Source organism: Pleurodeles waltl, chromosome 5 (genome assembly GCF_031143425.1).
Source record: "Pleurodeles waltl isolate 20211129_DDA chromosome 5, aPleWal1.hap1.20221129, whole genome shotgun sequence".
NCBI lineage: Eukaryota > Metazoa > Chordata > Amphibia > Caudata > Salamandridae > Pleurodeles > Pleurodeles waltl.
In genome coordinates this window covers 215774971-215794032 of record NC_090444.1, presented here as the reverse complement: position 1 = coordinate 215794032, position 19062 = coordinate 215774971, and the positions used below count along the sequence as shown (strand labels likewise).

The 19062-nt window shown below is 46.6% G+C and overlaps 1 protein-coding gene across 2 annotated transcripts in view; it reads left to right on the top strand.

The window, feature by feature from the left end:
• PPP2R5A (protein phosphatase 2 regulatory subunit B'alpha) overlaps window positions 1-19062 on the top strand; it is a 465744-nt gene that overhangs the window by 249000 nt on the left and 197682 nt on the right. For both annotated transcript variants that reach the window (XM_069233927.1, XM_069233928.1), the window contains one exon: window positions 10986-11045. In XM_069233927.1, the coding sequence (XP_069090028.1) occupies window positions 10986-11045 (60 nt within the window). The remainder of the gene's footprint in view (window positions 1-10985; window positions 11046-19062) is intronic.

Sequence of the window (19062 nt, the reverse complement as noted above, 5' to 3'; positions counted from 1 at the left end):
CAGGCTTTAAATCATGCTGAGACTGCAGCAACAAGGTGTACCTTTGGTGACTTCTCTAGTCACTACTCTAGGCTGTGCAACCAATGCCTCATAATGTATAAGAAGGTGATTTGAGACTGGGAAGGAAAGCTGTAAATCATCAAACATAAGTAGTAGTTGTGGGCTTCACTCAGGACTCCTTCCCAGTCCATACAGTGGTCTCGGTCGCAGGGCCATTCTTACGAAAGTTCTACTTCCTGCTCAAAATCTTCAGATAGGTCAGAGCTCAAACACAAGAAAATGAAGTGTGATCGATCCCGCCCCCTAATCTGTTTCCAAAGAGAAGACTTAAAGAGGTGAGCTGGACTCCTTTGAAGTAAATATCCATGGCTTCGATATCTCATCTGGTCCTTTCATGCCCATAGTTCTCTAGCCATAATCGACCAAGCAGCTGATTAAGTCCTTGAAGGAGGCCATGCTGCAGATATATAAAGCTCTTCCAGCTCCCTCTGGCATGCCTTCATGTGCTAAATGCTACATGGGACTCCAGTCGAGTACTCCCCTGACATAGATGATCCCCTTAGGACACATTACTGGGCTCATACCAACTGTTGTACTGACTTCCACACTGACCGCAAGATCCACACCATTTCCAGTCATGCCGACAGTGACTCCGCCAGCACCAATAGTAGACCCAATGTTGACACCTATGTCGGACCCTGAATTGACGTCTTCCTAAGCTAGAGCGGTGTCATGCTACAAGATCTCAAAAAAACAAAAGCAAAACCAGTTATTATGAAGCTGGCCTCTAATCTGGTGCTTCTAGCATGACACAACTGTCAGCCGAGGCACCGTTCTCCTTTTGGTTTTTACCTTGCTCCCGTACCATAACAGTGGCACACCAATACACTGTTAATAATAGAGGTGGCTTGCTTCCCATTTAGTATATCGATGATGCTTTCTTCCTCAACACCTCCCCTAAAACTGAGCTGAGTCGAAGGCAATTGTTATGCACGATTCTCCAACATGACGTGGTGACATCTGAGGCCCTGCATTCAGTGGTGCTCCACAGATGTCTTGATGGTTACATGGCCAAATCCATGAGAATATATGAAGTCAACTGACAGAGGCCTTGTGCCCTGGTAGCCAGACATTCTAACCAAGCACCCCACTCCAGAGAGTCTTATTGTGCAGGCTTCAACCAGGGAAGTTAATCCTAACTCATTTCCGGCCATTCCCCCAAGATAGAGAATCCAAACTGATTGATGCTTTTGGCAAATTAATTTTCACTTCTGTTAGTTTGGCACTAAGATCCACAAATGCTACATGCATTTCTTATGAGACATTGCCATAAAGATCTTGCTGGTGGTCCTGGAGGACATTAAGGTCCTTCCTCATTCAAATGATGGGTTCAAGCGATGAAATACAGCACCTGCACAGACCTAGACGCCTTAAGGAGTTGGTACTAGTGCCAAGCTTCACACCTATGCCTATAAGATACTGACCAGATTTTTGTATTGTTGTGCAGGCACTGTTGATGGACATGCCTTTTCAATGGCTCTAGACTCTTTGGAGAGAAGGTGGACTCTGCACTGTAATGGTTTAAATATGATTTAAAGAGAATGAGGCCACAGAGTGTATCTTTGGGCTTCTGGCCCCTGCGAAACAATTCCTCCTTTAGTTCCACAAGTTTAGAGGCTTTTCGAGAGGTTTGACCTGCACAGACATGGCACCCGCAGACATCTTACAGGGCAGTTAGAGCATCAGTCCTACACCTCCTCCTTCTCTGCTAACATGGTCACTAAGCCGCTTTAGTTTGTCCTTAACGATTCACTACCAACTGGTAGGTGGAAGGATTCCTTATTTCCTACCAGGTTGACAATCTATCACGTCTGACAATTGGGTCTTGTAGATTGTTCAAAGGCTTTGCCCTGCCTTTCATTTCATCTCCACCCAACTTTCCTTCCATGCAGGAATGAATATCGGTGAAGCATCTTTCCTTCCTCCTGCGTGAGGTTAATCTCATAACCTTCAAAGGTGCCACCAAACTATCATCAGACCTAGAAGAAGACAAGGGGTGTTATTAGTGCTACTTCCTCCTTCTGAAAAAGTAGTAGAGCCTCAGACTTCTAGATCTTTGAATTGTAAGTACCTACCTGGTGAGGACAAATTCAGAATGCTCATGTTAGTGCAGGTTCTATTTCCCCAGGACCCAGCGGCTGGATGGAGTCCCTCCACTTGTACATATATGTTCGATGGCATGTGTAGATGCAGATACACATGCTGTGCACATCCCGCCATCTGGTGTTGGGCTCGGAGTGTTACAAGTTGTTTTTCTTCGAAGAAGTCTTTTCGAGTCACGAGACCGAGGGACTCCTCCCATTTCGACTCCATTGCGCATGGGCGTCGACTCCATCTTAGATTGTTTTTTTTCCGCCATCGGGTTCGGACGTGTTCCTTTTCGCTCCGTGTTTCGGGTCCGAAAGTTAGTTAGAATCTCTGAAAAAACTTCGGTATTGTTTGCGTTCGGTATCGGGTTAGTTACAACAGATCGACACTGAATTTTGAAGAGCTCCGGTGGCCCTTTGGGGTTTTTTTTTTGTTCGATTCCCCGTCGGGGCCTGGTCGGCCCGGCCACGTGTGACTTCAAGGCTGATGGAACGGACCCCATTCGGCTTCTGTCCAAAATGCCATAACAAGTATCCGTAAACGGATCAGCATCTGGTCTGTAACTTGTGCTTGTCTCCAGAGCACAAGAAAGATACTTGTGAAGCCTGTCGAGCGTTTCGGTCGAGGAAGACATTAAGAGACCGAAGAGCCAGAAGACTGCAGATGGCGTTGACGCCGACAGGACAAGAGCGTTTCGAGGAGGAAGAGGAAGCTTTCTCTATCCACGAGTCGGACTCTGAAGAGCTCGAGGCTGAAGAAATGCCAAAAACCGTGAGTAAGACGTCGAAACATAAGACTCACGAGAAGTCAACAAAAGCCCAGGGGACGCCACCGCCAACAGGCCATGGCTTAACCCAAAAATTAGGTGACCGATCCAAGGCACCGAAAAAGGGCACGCTTGTGTCGAAGTCATCCGACTCCGGTCGAGATACCGCCACACAGCAATCTCGGACCCGAGACATCGGCTCAGAGAAATTTCTGCACCGAAGAAGTTCGGCACCGAGACACCACCACGCCGAAAATTAAAAAGGTTTCTTCGGAGCCTAAAAAGACGTCCGAAAAAGTTGCGGTTCCGAAACATCCAGCCTCGGAGCCGAAAACAGGTTCCTATACAGAGGAACAAGGATTATCCTCCCAAATGCAAAAGCATAGATTCGGAGAGGAACTTGAAGCAGTAGAGCCAGACTATACTCAAAGAAGGCTCCACATTCAAGAAGACACAGGGAAGATAACCACTCTTCCCCCAATTAAAAAAAAAGAAAACTTGCCTTTAAAGAAAAGGACAAGCAGCCATAGGCAAAGGTAGCAAGGAAAACAACTCCACCACCGTCTCCACCACCGTCAGTGCACACATCACCGGTAGCAACTCCTCCACTGATGCACTCCCCGACTCATACTACAATGAGTCAAGATGATCCCGATGCATGGGACCTTTACGATGCCCCAGTATCGGACAACAGCCCAGACTCGTACCCTGCCAGACCGTCCCCACCTGAGGACAGTACATCTTACACACAGGTGGTCGCAAGGGCAGCTGCTTTCCATAACGTCACCTTGCATTCCGAACCAATTGAGGATGACTTTTTGTTTAACACGCTATCCTCCACTCATAGCCAATACCAAAGCCTACCTATGCTCCCAGGAATGCTAAAACTTTCAAAACAAATCTTTCAGGATCCTGTTAAAGGCCGAGCCATAACTCCAAGGGTGGAGAAAAAGTACAAGCCACCGCCAACAGATCCAGTTTATATTACAACGCAGTTAACACCAGACTCTGTAGTTGTCGGGGCAGCTCGTAAGAGAGCGAACTCTCATACCTCGGGGGACGCACCACCTCCAGACAAGGAGAGTCGCAAATTTGATGCACAAGCAGCAAACCAATGGCGCATTGCCAATTCACAAGCACTTTTGGCAAGATACGATAGAGCTCACTGGGATGAGATGCAACATTTCATAGAACACTTACCCAAGGAGTTCCAAAAAAGAGCACAGCAAGTGGTGGAGGAAGGACAAAGTATCTCTAATAATCAGATACGGTCTTCAATGGATGCAGCAGATACGGCTGCAAGGACAGTAAATACTGCAATAACAATAAGAAGGCACGCATGGCTGCGCACGTCAGGGTTCAAGCCGGAAATTCAACAAGCCGTGCTAAATATGCCATTTAATGAACAGCAGTTGTTTGGGCCGGAAGTCGACACTGCTATTGATAAAGTCAAAAAAGACACTGACACAGCAAAAGCCATGGGCGCACTCTACTCCCCGCAGAGCAGAGGCACATTTCGCAAAACACCTTTTAGGGGAGGGTTTCGAGGGCAACCTACAGAAACCACAACATCACAAACAAGGCCCACTTACCAAAGCCAATATCAGTGGGGAGGTTTTCAGGGGCAATATAGAGGGGGACAATTCCAGAAAAATACAGGGAGTGCAGAATTATTAGGCAAATGAGTATTTTGACCACATCATCCTCTTTATGCATGTTGTCTTACTCCAAGCTGTATAGGCTCGAAAGCCTACTACCAATTAAGCATATTAGGTGATGTGCATCTCTGTAATGAGAAGGGGTGTGGTCTAATGACATCAACACCCTATATCAGGTGTGCATAATTATTAGGCAACTTCCTTTCCTTTGGCAAAATGGGTCAAAAGAAGGACTTGACAGGCTCAGAAAAGTCAAAAATAGTGAGATATCTTGCAGAGGGATGCAGCACTCTTAAAATTGCAAAGCTTCTGAAGCGTGATCATCGAACAATCAAGCGTTTCATTCAAAATAGTCAACAGGGTCGCAAGAAGCGTGTGGAAAAACCAAGGCGCAAAATAACTGCCCATGAACTGAGAAAAGTCAAGCGTGCAGCTGCCACGATGCCACTTGCCACCAGTTTGGCCATATTTCAGAGCTGCAACATCACTGGAGTGCCCAAAAGCACAAGGTGTGCAATACTCAGAGACATGGCCAAGGTAAGAAAGGCTGAAAGACGACCACCACTGAACAAGACACAGAAGCTGAAACGTCAAGACTGGGCCAAGAAATATCTCAAGACTGATTTTTCTAAGGTTTTATGGACTGATGAAATGAGAGTGAGTCTTGATGGGCCAGATGGATGGGCCCGTGGCTGGATTGGTAAAGGGCAGAGAGCTCCAGTCCGACTCAGACGCCAGCAAGGTGGAGGTGGAGTACTGGTTTGGGCTGGTATCATCAAAGATGAGCTTGTGGGGCCTTTTCGGGTTGAGGATGGAGTCAAGCTCAACTCCCAGTCCTACTGCCAGTTCCTGGAAGACACCTTCTTAAAGCAGTGGTACAGGAAGAAGTCTGCATCCTTCAAGAAAAACATGGTTTTCATGCAGGACAATGCTCCATCACACGCGTCCAAGTACTCCACAGCGTGGCTGGCAAGAAAGGGTATAAAAGAAGGAAATCTAATGACATGGCCTCCTTGTTCACCTGATCTGAACCCCATTGAGAACCTGTGGTCCATCATCAAATGTGAGATTTACATGGAGGGAAAACAGTACACCTCTCTGAACAGTGTCTGGGAGGCTGTGGTTGCTGCTGCACGCAATGTTGATGGTGAACGGATCAAAACACTGACAGAATCCATGGATGGCAGGCTTTTGAGTGTCCTTGCAAAGAAAGGTGGCTATATTGGTCACTGATTTGTTTTTGTTTTGTTTTTGAATGTCAGAAATGTATATTTGTGAATGTTGAGATGTTATATTGGTTTCACTGGTAATAATAAATAATTGAAATGGATATATATATTTTATTTGTTAAGTTGCCTAATAATTATGCACAGTAATAGTCACCTGCACACACAGATATCCCCCTAACATAGCTAAAACTAAAAACTACTTCCAAAAATATTCAGCTTTGATATTAATGAGTTTTTTGGGTTCATTGAGAACATGGTTGTTGTTCAATAATAAAATTAATCCTCAAAAATACAACTTGCCTAATAATTCTGCACTCCCTGTATACTAGATCTCAGAATATTAAATACATACATCAAATCAGACCACTTTCACATGGTTACATTACAAGAAGTAATCCCACTGCTCAAACAACAAGACTACATGACAACACTGGATCTAAAGGATGCATATTTCCATATACCAATACATCCTTCACACAAAGTACTTAAGGTTTGTATTCCAAGGGATACATTACCAATTCAAAGTGTTGCCATTCGGAATAACAACTGCGCCAAGAGTTTTTACAAAATGTCTGGCAATAGTAGCTCCACATATCAGAAGGCAGCAAATACGTGTGTTCCCGTACCTAGACGATTGGTTAATCAAAACCAACACGCAAATACAGTGTTCACAACACACAAAATATGTCATAGAAACCCTACACAAACTAGGTTTCTCAATCAACTACCCAAAGTCACACCTTCTGCCGTGTCAAACACAGCAATACCTAGGGGCAACAATCAACACAGTAAAAGGGATTGCCACTCCAAGTCCACAAAGAGTTCAAACATTTCACAATGTAATACAAGCCATGTATCCAAAACAAAAGATACAGGTCAAAATGGTAATGAAACTGCTAGGCATGATGTCTTCATGCATAGCCATTGTCCCAAATGCAAGGCTGCACATGCGGCCCTTACAACAGTGCCTAGCATCACAATGGTCACATCACAGGGTCAACTTCTAGATCTGGTGTTGATAGACCGCCAAACATACATCTCGCTTCAATGGTGGAACAGTATAAATTTAAACCAAGGGCGGCCTTTTCAAGACCCAGTGCCACAATACGTGATAACGACAGATGCATCCATGACAGGGTGGGGAGCACACCTCAATCAGCACAGCATCCAAGGACAATGGGACTTACAGCAAAGACAGTTTCATATAAATCACTTAGAACTGTTAGCGGTATTTCTAGCGCTGAAAGCATTTCAACCCATAATAACCCACAAATACGTTCTTGTCAAAACAGACAACATGACAACAATGTATTACCTAAATAAACAGGGAGGAACACACTCGACACAGTTGTGTCTCCTGACACAAAAAATATGGCATTGGGCGATTCACAACCACATTTGCCTAATAGCACAATTTATTCCAGGGATTCAGAATCAGTTAGCAGACAATCTCTCTCGGGATCACCAAGAGATCCACGAAGGGGAAATTCACCCCCAAATACTGAACACTTACTTCCAAATTTGGGGAACACCACAAATAGATCTATTTGCAACAAAGGAAAACTCAAAATGCCAAAACTTCGCATCCAGGTACCCACAACATCAGTCTCAGGGCAATGCGCTATGGATGAACTGGTCAGGGATATTTGCGTACGCTTTTCCCCCTCTCCCACTCCTTCCATATCTAGTAAACAAGTTGAGTCAAAACAAACTCAAACTCATACTAATAGCACCAACATGGGCAAGACAACCTTGGTACACAACACTACTGGACCTTTCAGTAGTACCTCATGTCAAACTACCAAACAGACAAGATCTGTTAACACAACACAAACAACAGATCAGACATCCAAATCCAGCATCGCTGAATCTAGCAATTTGGCTCCTGAAATCCTAGAATTCGGGCACTTAGACCTCACACAGGAATGTATGGAGGTCATAAGACAAGCTAGGAAGCCTACCACTAGACACTGCTATGCAAATAAGTGGAAAAGATTTGTTTATTACTGCCATAATAATCAAATTCAACCCTTACACGCATCTGCAAAAGATATAGTAGGATACTTACTACATTTGCAAAAGTCAAAACTAGCTTTCTCTTCCATAAAAATACATCTTACTGCAATTTCAGCTTACCTGCAAATTACGCACTCAACTTCATTATTTAGGATACCAGTCATAAAAGCATTTATGGAAGGCCTAAAGAGAATTATACCATCAAGAATACCACCAGTTCCTTCATGGAACCTCAACATTGTCTTAACACGACTCATGGGTCCACCTTTTGAGCCCATGCACTCTTGTGAAATGCAATACTTAACGTGGAAAGTTGCATTTTTAATTGCCATCACATCTCTAAGAAGAGTGAGTGAAATTCAAGCATTTACCATTCAAGAACCATTTATTCAAATACACAAAAATAAAGTAGTCCTACGGACAAATCCTAAATTTTTACCAAAAGTAATCTCACCGTTCCACTTGAATCAAACAGTAGAATTACCAGTGTTCTTCCCACAGCCAGATTCTGTAGCTGAAAGAGCACTACATACATTAGACATCAAAAGAGCACTAATGTACTACATTGACAGAACCAAACTAATTCGAAAAACAAAACAACTATTTATTGCCTTTCAAAAACCTCATACAGGAAATCCAATTTCAAAACAAGGCATTGCTAGATGGATAGTTAAGTGCATTCAAACCTGCTATCTCAAAGCTAAAAGAGAGCTGCCTATTACACCAAAGGCACACTCAACCAGAAAGAAAGGTGCTACCATGGCCTTTCTAGGAAATATTCCAATGAACGAAATATGTAAGGCAGCAACATGGTCTACGCCTCATACATTTACCAAGCACTACTGTGTAGATGTGTTAACTGCACAACAGGCAACAGTAGGTCAAGCTGTACTAAGAACATTGTTTCAAACTACTTCAACTCCTACAGGCTGAACCACCGCTTTTGGGGAGATAACTGCTTACTAGTCTATGCACAGCATGTGTATCTGCAGCTACACATGCCATCGAACGGAAAATGTCACTTACCCAGTGTACATCTGTTCGTGGCATTAGTCGCTGCAGATTCACATGCGCCCACCCGCCTCCCCGGGAGCCTGTAGCCGTTTAGAAGTAGATCTTGAACATTTGTACATTTGTAAATATATTACTTTAAAATTCATTATATACATACTTATTCACTCCATTGCATGGGCACTATTACTAGCATACACAACTCCTACCTCACCCTCTGCGGGGAAAACAATCTAAGATGGAGTCGACGCCCATGCGCAATGGAGTCGAAATGGGAGGAGTCCCTCGGTCTCGTGACTCGAAAAGACTTCTTCGAAGAAAAACAACTTGTAACACTCCGAGCCCAACACCAGATGGCGGGATGTGCACAGCATGTGAATCTGCAGCGACTAATGCCACGAACAGATGTACACTGGGTAAGTGACATTTTCCTTTCTTACACCTGTTCTACAGGCCAGCAAGTGTTAGCTGCAGTTCAAGGTTGTTGGAAAGAGCCCTCTTTTTGGTATGGTTACCCCCACTTTCTACCTGTTGTCAGTATGTTTTGACTGTGTGCATTGGGATCCTGCTTACCAGGACCACAGTGACTGTGCTCTCTCCCTTTAAACTTGGTTGCTTGGACCACAAACACCCCACATTTGGCATACTGGTGCTTCCTTATACGTCCTTAGTGTATGGTACCCAGATACCCAGGGCATTGGGGCACCAGAGGCTCCCCATGGGCAGTAGCATGTATTATGCCACCCATGGGAGCCCATGTAAAATGTGTCTGCAGGCCTGTCATTGCAGCCTGCGTGAAAAGGTGCATGCACCCTTTCTACTTCAGGTCTCTGCACCGGGTCACTGTAAGTCACCCCTATGGTAGACCCTCCTAGCCCAGAGGGCAGGGTGCAGGTACTTGTGTGTGAGGGCACCCCTGTATGAGCAGAGGTGCCCCCACAAACTCCAGCTCCATTTTTCTGGACTTTGTGAGTGCAGGGACACCATTTTACTCACCTACTGGACATAGGTCACTACCTATGTCCAGCTACATAATGGTAACTCAGAACCTGGGAATGTTGGTATCAAACATGTCGGATTCCTACCCCAATACTGTTGCCTGTATTGCTTGTATGATTCCATGCACTCTGGGGACTCCTTAGAGGACCCCCAGACTATGCCGACAAACCCCTGCGGATCCAAACGGCACGACCCAATGGCACGCGCAAGGGTATTGTTCTGCAAAAGTTCCAGATTCCAAGCTGACGCCAGGAAATTCTAGGTAAGGAATCTGCAACTAGATAGTCTCTACCAGATAATGTGTTAACGAAGGTAAGTAACCTGTTCTTAAGTGTACCTACATTATGAAATGGAGGGTATAAAGGTTCAAGGGTTTCCATTGCCTTGTAATATATATTTTTGAAAGTGGCTTTATGCCCAGTAGGCAGAATTCTCTCTGGAAGATATCTACATAAAATAAGAAAATGGCGCCTTCTTGTGAGAAGCCATTTTTTACTTTAAAAGTCTGTTGTCCATGAAATGTATATGAGTGAACGTTACAGTCCTCAGAGAACAAGTTTGCTTAGTAATTTTTTTAATCTGTTTTCAATATTTGGTTAGATTTAACCTCAGTTTAAATGCATGGATTGCTTCACCTTCTCATGCCATTTCTCCACCTTTATAAGTGTCAAATCTACTAGTAAGAAATACTATACTCCTTGTTAGAGTACTCATATGTAGTTTGATTTTGATTGTGCACTAAACTTTTTGTGAGAACACCTCATTGGAGTATCCAATAACATTAATGTTTACATCTGTTGGGGTCATTTTAAAGTGACTACAGCAGCCTTGACCTATTATATGTTGTATAGTAAATGATTTTGATTCTGTAGGATAGGCTACCTATTTCAGGCAGGCTAATCTTATGCTGTTATTTACCATTTCTAATATATTGGTAGAAGGTTTTCAATTAGTTCCATTTATGTCTAGATGATATGATATCAAGCATCACACCAATCTAGCCAGCCGTTTCATTTTCTTATCTGCCAACCCTTCAGTCTCTGTCTTTGTCAGCACACCATTGTGGACCTGTCTTTTCATGTTTCGATAATGAAAGATTAATTTATATTCTCTTCGGGTGGTATTCTTGTTACTCACGCTCATATTTTTTTTTAACAGGTTTATATATGAAACGGACCACTTCAATGGTGTAGCAGAACTGCTTGAGATTTTGGGAAGGTAAAAATGCACCCAACCCCCCAAACCTTGCCTCTTTGTTTTGTGCATACCTGTCTCTCGACAGTGTTATTAAATTTATGACGCTTTCTAATGCTTTTTGACTTTGAGGAAAGCAGTAGTATAAGAAACACACTGCACTGTACTATATTTAGTTTAATGCCTTTCTGCTACGCATTCATGAAAACTAGGTATCACTAGAAAAGAAGATTCTTCCTTTCTGTACTTTACTGATATTCTGGAACATTTTTATACCTATGCATCTCCGTGGGGTCACAACCTGTGTGTATATGTATATATATATATATATATATATATATATATATATATTTATTTTTTATTTAAAAAGGAATTTAATGTCATAAAGTGCATAAAAACAAAGCTTGGACAATCCAACTTTTTTTTTTTTTTTTTATAACCAATTTTTGTTGAATTTTGGCATTATACATGGAAGAGCAGTAAACATCAAGATTATGACAAATAAGCACCTCAGCAGGCACCTGGAAATGGAGCTCACCTCTATCTTTATGTCGGAATGAGCGCTGTAGAAAAGTACCCTCTTTCTTGGCATGGTTATCACCATTTTCTGCCTGTTGTCAGTGTGACTGTGTTTACTGGGATCCTGCTAACCAGGACCCCAGTGATTATGCTCTCTCTCTTCAGACTTGGTTACTTGAACCATTTACACCCTCATTTAGTATACTGGTGGCCCTCATGTAAGTCCCTAGTATGTGGTACCCAGGGCATTGGGGTACCAGGGGATCGCTGTGAGCTGCAACATGTATTATGCCACCCATGAGAAGCTCTTGCAAAGTGTACCTGCAGGCCTGCCATTGCAGCCTGCGTAAAAGAGTGCATGCACCCTTTTCACTACAGGTCACTCTAAGTCACCCTTATGGTAGGCCCTCCTAGCCCGGAGGGCAGGGTGCAAGTACCTGTGAATGAGGGTGCTCCTGCACTATCAGAGGTGCCCCCCACTAACTCCAGTCCCTTTTTCCTGGCCTTCAGGAGTGCGGGGAAGCCATTTACATATGTACTGGACATAGGTCACTACCTATGCCCAGCTACATAATGGTAACTCCGAACCTAGGCATGTTTGGTATCAAACATGCCGGAATCATACCCCTTTACTGTTGCACATATTGGTTGTATGATTCCATGGACTCTGGCAGTTCCTTAGAGGACCCCGAGTATTGTCCCTACCAGCCTTCTTGGGTTTCCGGGGCAGCCCAAGTTGCTGCCACCCCTCAGACAGGTTTCTGCCTTCCTACTGCTTGAACAGCTCAAGCCCAGGAAGGCAGAACAAATGATTTCCTTTGGGATAGGTGGGTAAGACCTCTCCCTTTGGAAATTGGTGTTACATGGCTTGGGAGAGTTCGCCTCCCCAAGCCACTGATGTCCGTTGAAGGACACATTTGGTGCCCTCCTTGCATAAACCAGTCTGCACCAATTCAGGGACTTCCATTCCCTGCTCTGGCGTGAAACTAGACAATGGAAAGGGGAGTGACCACTTCCCTGTCTATTGCCACCCCAGGGGTGGTGCCCAGAGCTCCTCCAGAGGGTCCCTGGGTTCTGCCATCTTGAATCCAAGGTTAGCAGGGACCTCTGGGAGCATCTGAGTGGCCAGGTCAGGCAGGTGATGTCAGAACCCCCTCTTGATAGGTGGACACCTGGCTAGGTGACCAATCCCCCTTTCAGGGCTATTTAGGGTCTCTCTCTTGGGTGGATCCCCAGATTTGGCTTTCAAGATTCCAGCAGGACTCCTCTGCAACCTCTACTTCGGCTTCTAGCGACTGGAACCGCGACTGGACCCTCCAGGAACCGACTATCTGCATCCACGACGAAGACTCTGCTTGCAACATTGTTTCCACTGCTCCTTCCAGCTTCCGCAACATTTCCACAACTGTGCATCCACAGAGGACAGCAAGTCTTCAGTCTGCAGGAGAAGTAATCTCCCTTGGAGTGAAGGAGTCACTCCCCTGCATCCGCAGGCACCAACTGCAACAACCACCTGCTGTGTGGATCTCCTCTCACCCTGAGCTGGGGGGATCTTGCATCACGGGTGGTGGTCCGGAGTAGTCATCTTGGTCCTCTCTGCCAGCTGTCCAACTTTGTGGAGGTAAGCCCTTGCCTTCCCACGCAGGACAGAACCCCCATGCACCGCGTCTCTTGCAGCTACCAAGGCTTGTTGGCATCTCCAAGGGATCTTCAGGCTCTGGGTATCCCCAGCACTCCTTCCTGCGATGCACAGCCCTCTGTGTACTTCTCCTGTGGCGTGGGACCCTTCTCCAGTTGTGCTGCGTGGGCTCCTCTGCGTCTCCTGGTTCCTCATCCAGTGGATCTCCTCTTGGGGCTGCCTTTTCATCTGTGGACTGCCTTCCTGAAGGTCCCTTTAGGGCCCCCCCGTGGGTTGAGTCCTCCTGGACCTTGCTGGACCCTGGCAGCTACACTTTTGCTTCACCTTGACTTCTGCCTTTGCTGAGGCTTGTTGGTGGCTGTTCCACGCAACTACCGACTGCAATCATCCATCCGGCGTGGGACGTCGACTGCATCCTCCAGGAACTCATCACCTGCACCAGGGCTGCATTCCTGACCGTCTTCGTCCTACACTCGACCAACACCTGCAACCACAGCTGTGTGGGTAGTGGCTCCTGCACCCACCGGACTCTTCTGTGACTTCCCGACTTGTCCTTTGTCCACAGTTCTTCCTTTTCAGGAATCCACTGATGGTTTCTTGCAGTCTTGTCTGGGTGTTGCAGTATTTTCTTTTTTTTTCCTTCTGGGTGGTTTGGGGAAATTCCAGTGACTTACTACGTCCTTCCTGGTTGCTTGGGTGCACTGTGGAGCCTAGGTTGGGATCCTGCATTTGCATTCCATTTTCTTAGTATATGGTTTGGGGTCACTATTGTCTTTTGCTATTTGCACTGGTTTCTATTGCTTTTTATGCCTATTTCTGATTGCTAGTGTACATATCTAGTGTGTTACTTACCTTCTATTGGAGGATTGCCTCTCTAGTACTTTTTGGTAATTGTGTTACTAAAATAGTGTTTTCTTTCATGTGTGTAAGTGCTGCGAGACTACAGTGATATTGCATGAGCTTTGCATGTCTCCTAGACCTCTAGAAAGTCTGCCTTCTAGACACTGCCTGCTTTTCACTGATAGGGGAACCCTGGACCTGGACTAAGGTGTAAGTACCACATGTACCCACCGCACCAGGCCTGCTTCCTACAGCACAATATGACAGTAGTTGATTCATGCGGTCCCCCCTTATCCCTTTCACCATAGCACAGTGGACCCAGCCATTTGCCCCAAATTCTGTTGTGTTTCCGCACCCCCACCGGGCCTCATACACCACTTGTTCCTGTTGTGCACACCAGTCCACTCCTCTTAGCCACTTCGATATGGACATGGGGGATGACAACATCCAGCATGCAGCAATGTTTCTCTTGCCCACCAGGAGAGCTGTACCTAGGAATACTCTTTTGGCTCTCATGTCCCCCAAGCCTTCCATCACCCCAAGTAAAATAAGCTTGGCCGAGAGGGGTACCTCCCAGCCCTGGGCCTGTGCTACTCCTGCTGAATAAAGTGTGAATACCAGACACACCCACACCATGTGATAGAAATCTCCTGAGTCATGCCCGCATTTAGGACAGGAGGGGTCGGACAGTGGCAGGCCTTATGCATTCCTAGCGGTGTTGGATAAGCAGTGTGCAGGTAGTACTTCTGCACTAGTCGCAATCTGGAGGAGATGGCAAGCTCCCGTGGGGCGATCAGAGCATCTAGCCAATCCTCATCCCCCAGTGGGCCAATCCATCCCTCCCACTAGTGCTGCAGATATTCCAGCTTGTTGGGCATATTGGTGATCAGTGTGCAATATATTTGGGAGAGTGTGCCTCAACTGTAGGTACTTGTAGAATTGGGAGCGAGTAAGGGCATTGGTGCTTTGGAGGTCTTGAAAGGTACAAATCTGTGTCCCTGACTATAGATCTCCTAAACAGGTTTTCCTATTTGGTCCCAGGACACGTACCCAGGGAGCACCGGCACCTCACTCAACCAGGTACCATGCCAAAGGAGGGTCTGTCAAGTGAGCCTGCCAGTCGAGGCAGTCTTGTGATGGGCTTAGGGGTATCAGTACCAACTTCTCTGGGTTCACCTTGAGGTCTGACTCAATGCCAAACCTGTGGAGTACATGGAGACAGCGGGGCTGCTGCACGCGGGGTCTGCTAAATATAGGAGAACATAGTCTGCCTACAACGCTATACGATCCTCTTCAGTCGTTTCCCATGCCCACCCCCTGAGCTGTGCATTTGTACGAATAAGTTTGGCCAGTGGCTCAATCACCAACGCAAAGAGGAGTGGTGACAGTGGACACCCCTGTCTGGTTCCCATTCATATTGAGAAGGCTGATGACAAGACCCCATTAACCTGCACTCCGGCCGTCGGCGTAGTGTACAACACTTTCACCATGGTCCAGAACCTGGGTCCGAGACCTGCCCACACCAGTACTGACTGAAGGTATTATCATTCCACCATGTCAAATGCCTATTCAGAATCAATTATGAGCAGCCCCACATCCCCTGATAGCCGGTGACGGTCGGCCAGGGCCAACTGAAGTCTGCGAAGATAATGTCTTGTGCTGCATAAGGGCATAAAGCCACATATCAGCTTGGGGAGGCTCGTTTTAAGTCTGTTGGCCAATATAGTCATGAAGATTTTGCCTTCTCCGTTGAAGAGTGATATAGGACAGTACTCTTTACGGGATGTTGACAATGGCTGTGCTAATTTATAGCTTGGTCCAGCTCTGAGTGAAAGCTACCCATCTGGCAGACCTCGCCATATAGTGAGAGCAGGTTGGGTAAAACGATATAACGGAATTGGGTATAATACTCTGATGGAAAACCATTGGGGCCTGGCGTCTTACCGGCCGTTAAACTGGAAATCGCCTCCCCAACCTCAACATCCACCAGGGGTTCATCCAGGGCCAATGATTCCTTGGGGGACAAACGGGGTAAAGGAATCGCCTCTAAAAATTGATTGTGAGAATGTGAACTGCGCTGCCCTGGGGGAGTGTACAGTCGATCATAATATTGGGCAATGGCCTGGGCAATCTTGGGAAGAGTGCTTGTGCGCGCCCTTATCGTCAATTATTTCCGGTATGATTCTCGAAACGTGGTGATGGTAGGCTAACCAAAACAGCAACTTGGCGTGCTTGTCCTCCCCCACCCGCAGAACCAGGCCGTAAGGGCCTTCCATAGGTGTTTGGTGGCCTCCAGCGAGTGCTGGGATATCTCTTCACCGCACTAGGCTTAGCTGGTGGGAGACCTCCTCCCGAGAGTCGGAGGCAAGGCCCCCCTCCAGCCAAAGGGTCCGTGCCTCCAGGCGGGCAATGTGTTCAGACCTCTTGCGCTCCCGGGTGTGAATCCGTCCCCTGGCATGTTCTGTATGGTTGCTTTACCCTCAACCCATCATATGGTGATTTTTGAGACAGAGCCTTCATTGGATTTGAAGTACTCCTGTAGTTCTTTTTGCAGGAATTGGATGAACAGATCGTCCTGAAGATGCCAGCCATTAAGGGGCCACATTGGCCTCTGGCCAGTGTCTGGGAGCTCATGCTAGTCAGAACAGGGGAGTGATCCGAGAGCCCACGGGGAAGGATTTGGATTCTGGATAAGAGCTTTGCAGTCTACAGCCGGTGAGAGAATTAGGTCGATATGGGAGTGGGCATGATGCATGGCCAAGGTATGGGTGAATTGACGTCTGCACGAGTGCCAGGTCCTCCAGGCATCGCACAGCCCGAGCTTATTTAGCCAACCCTTGAGGTGACCCGTCCCAGTCTGCTCGCATACGAGGGGGGTCCCCAGGACATCAAAATCTGGGATTGGGACCACATTGAAGTCACCCCCTAAAATCGTGGTGCCCTAAGGGAAGTTTGTGAGGACTTCCAATAGATCGTTTAAGCAACTGGGAAGAATTTCGGGCGCCACATAGTCACTGACAAGGTGCACCAACTGCCCTTCTAGGGTCCCTGTCAGACTTACAAAGCGACCGCGTAGGTCACAGAACTCCTTGTGAGCGTCATGGGAAAGGAGTGTCTCAAGACAATGCCCACCCCGCTGGAGCCCTGGGTATACCCCAAGCGGTAAACTCGATCATACCCCTTGCGGGCAAGGAAGGGGCAGGTCTTTCACATGGGATGGGTTTCTTGCAGTAGTAGTATGTCTGGGAGGTGGTGGTGAGCAAAGACAAATACAGCGGCCCGCTTTACTCAATCCAAGAGACCGTTTATATTCCATGACATTATGCTAAATACCATTGGGATTGTGAATAATGCGCCTGGCGGATTTCATGGAGAGGGGGCTCCATTCTAGAAGTGCGGCTCGGTGAGCCCCGTGTTGCGTGATCGCTGCTGTCTTAATTTGTGCCTCAGGTATTTGCTTAAGTGTGTGTTATCAGTTGAGTGTACAGGAATAGACAGAGCATGTAGAACATACATCATATAACCAAGATGAAGCAGTAACAAGTGGACCACCCCCAACTCCTGCTCCTACCCATACTTCTCCCCTCAACACATCGCCCTCTAACAAAGAAAGGTTCAAACCAGAACATTTTACTTTACTAGGAAGACATCTGATTGGGGGGAACACCCCTTCTGATTGAACAAAGTATATCTAGGCACATTGTATGCAATCCTTAACTTCAGTGTTATGTTCGTGGAATAGAGCTCAACACGGTCCACATCTTTATGGTCAGGGTGCTTTCTTGGATCATGAAATCCTCTGTCTCAATGGGGAGGTCCTCTGACCAACGGAATCCGAGGGTGACAGGGTCAGAGTACCGGGCTTCGGGAAAGATCTGAGTCATCTTGTGGAGTCACTGTGCTTGGCGACTGGGCCGATCTGGGTCTAGCCGCGGCCATCTTTTGTTCGTCTCCACCCAGGATTGGCCTTTAAACTGAGTGGTGCTGGGTTGATTCCTTACCCAGGGTGGATCAAGGTGGGGAATCCGAGTGGGCACTTCTACGTCGCATCCCGAATATATTGCACTTCCGCTTTTGCTTGGGCTTTACAGCCAGATGTTTCGACGCGTCTGTGGACAGATGTGTTGATAATTGCCCTGGAGTGGGCAGTCTTCAGTGATCCAATGGCAGGTTTCTTTAGGGTTGTCAAAATAAATGTGATTTGTTATCGTGGATTACCCGTAGCCGGGCCAGTAATAGCAGACAGTATTGAAGCCCCATGGCCCTGAGTTTTTGCTCAATTTCTGTGTTTGATTTCCGTTGCTGTTGTACTTCACTGGTGTAATCAGGAAATATAAGAACTTTGGTGCAGTCACATCGGAGTACCGGCTGCCTGCAGGCCTCCCAAGGACCACATCTCTATAGTTCAGGATACGTGCAATGATAGGTCTAGGAGAGGCCCAGGAGGCGGCATGGGAATCAGAGCCCGAGGGCCCTTCTCCACTGCAAACAAGGACGACAGGAGGTCTGGAGGAATTTTTCCACAAAGTCAGTTGTCCTCCTGGGATCAGCCCCCTCGGCCTCTTCCGGAAGACCCACCACATGCATGTTGTTGCACTGGGAACGATTCTCTGAGTCTTCAGCTTGCCTGTGGAGGTCAGCAGTGTGAGTGAGGATCGAGGATAGCTGAGCTTTAAGTCTTGAGACTTCATCTTCCACTGTGGATATTCGTAATTCCCTTTTAGCAATGTGTACGGTGGCGTTTCAGAGGTTTTGGCACAACTGTGCCACGTCCATGCATACTTCTCTGATTTTAGTGTCAACCACCGCCTAGGAAGACTGGATGGCCTGGAGTATGGCCAATGAACGGGGAGGGCGATGTGTCCTTTGCGCTTTCAGCTGGCTGGTTGCGGGCAGCCCCAGTGGCATATTGATCAGTGTTTGAGACGTGGAAGAGTGGGTGTACCTGTCTTTGCCCATTGCAGCATTGCTTGCAGTGAACTCTGAGTGGAGAAGGGTCTCCGGCACTCTACAGGTTATGACCACACAGTCCAGTAGTTCCAC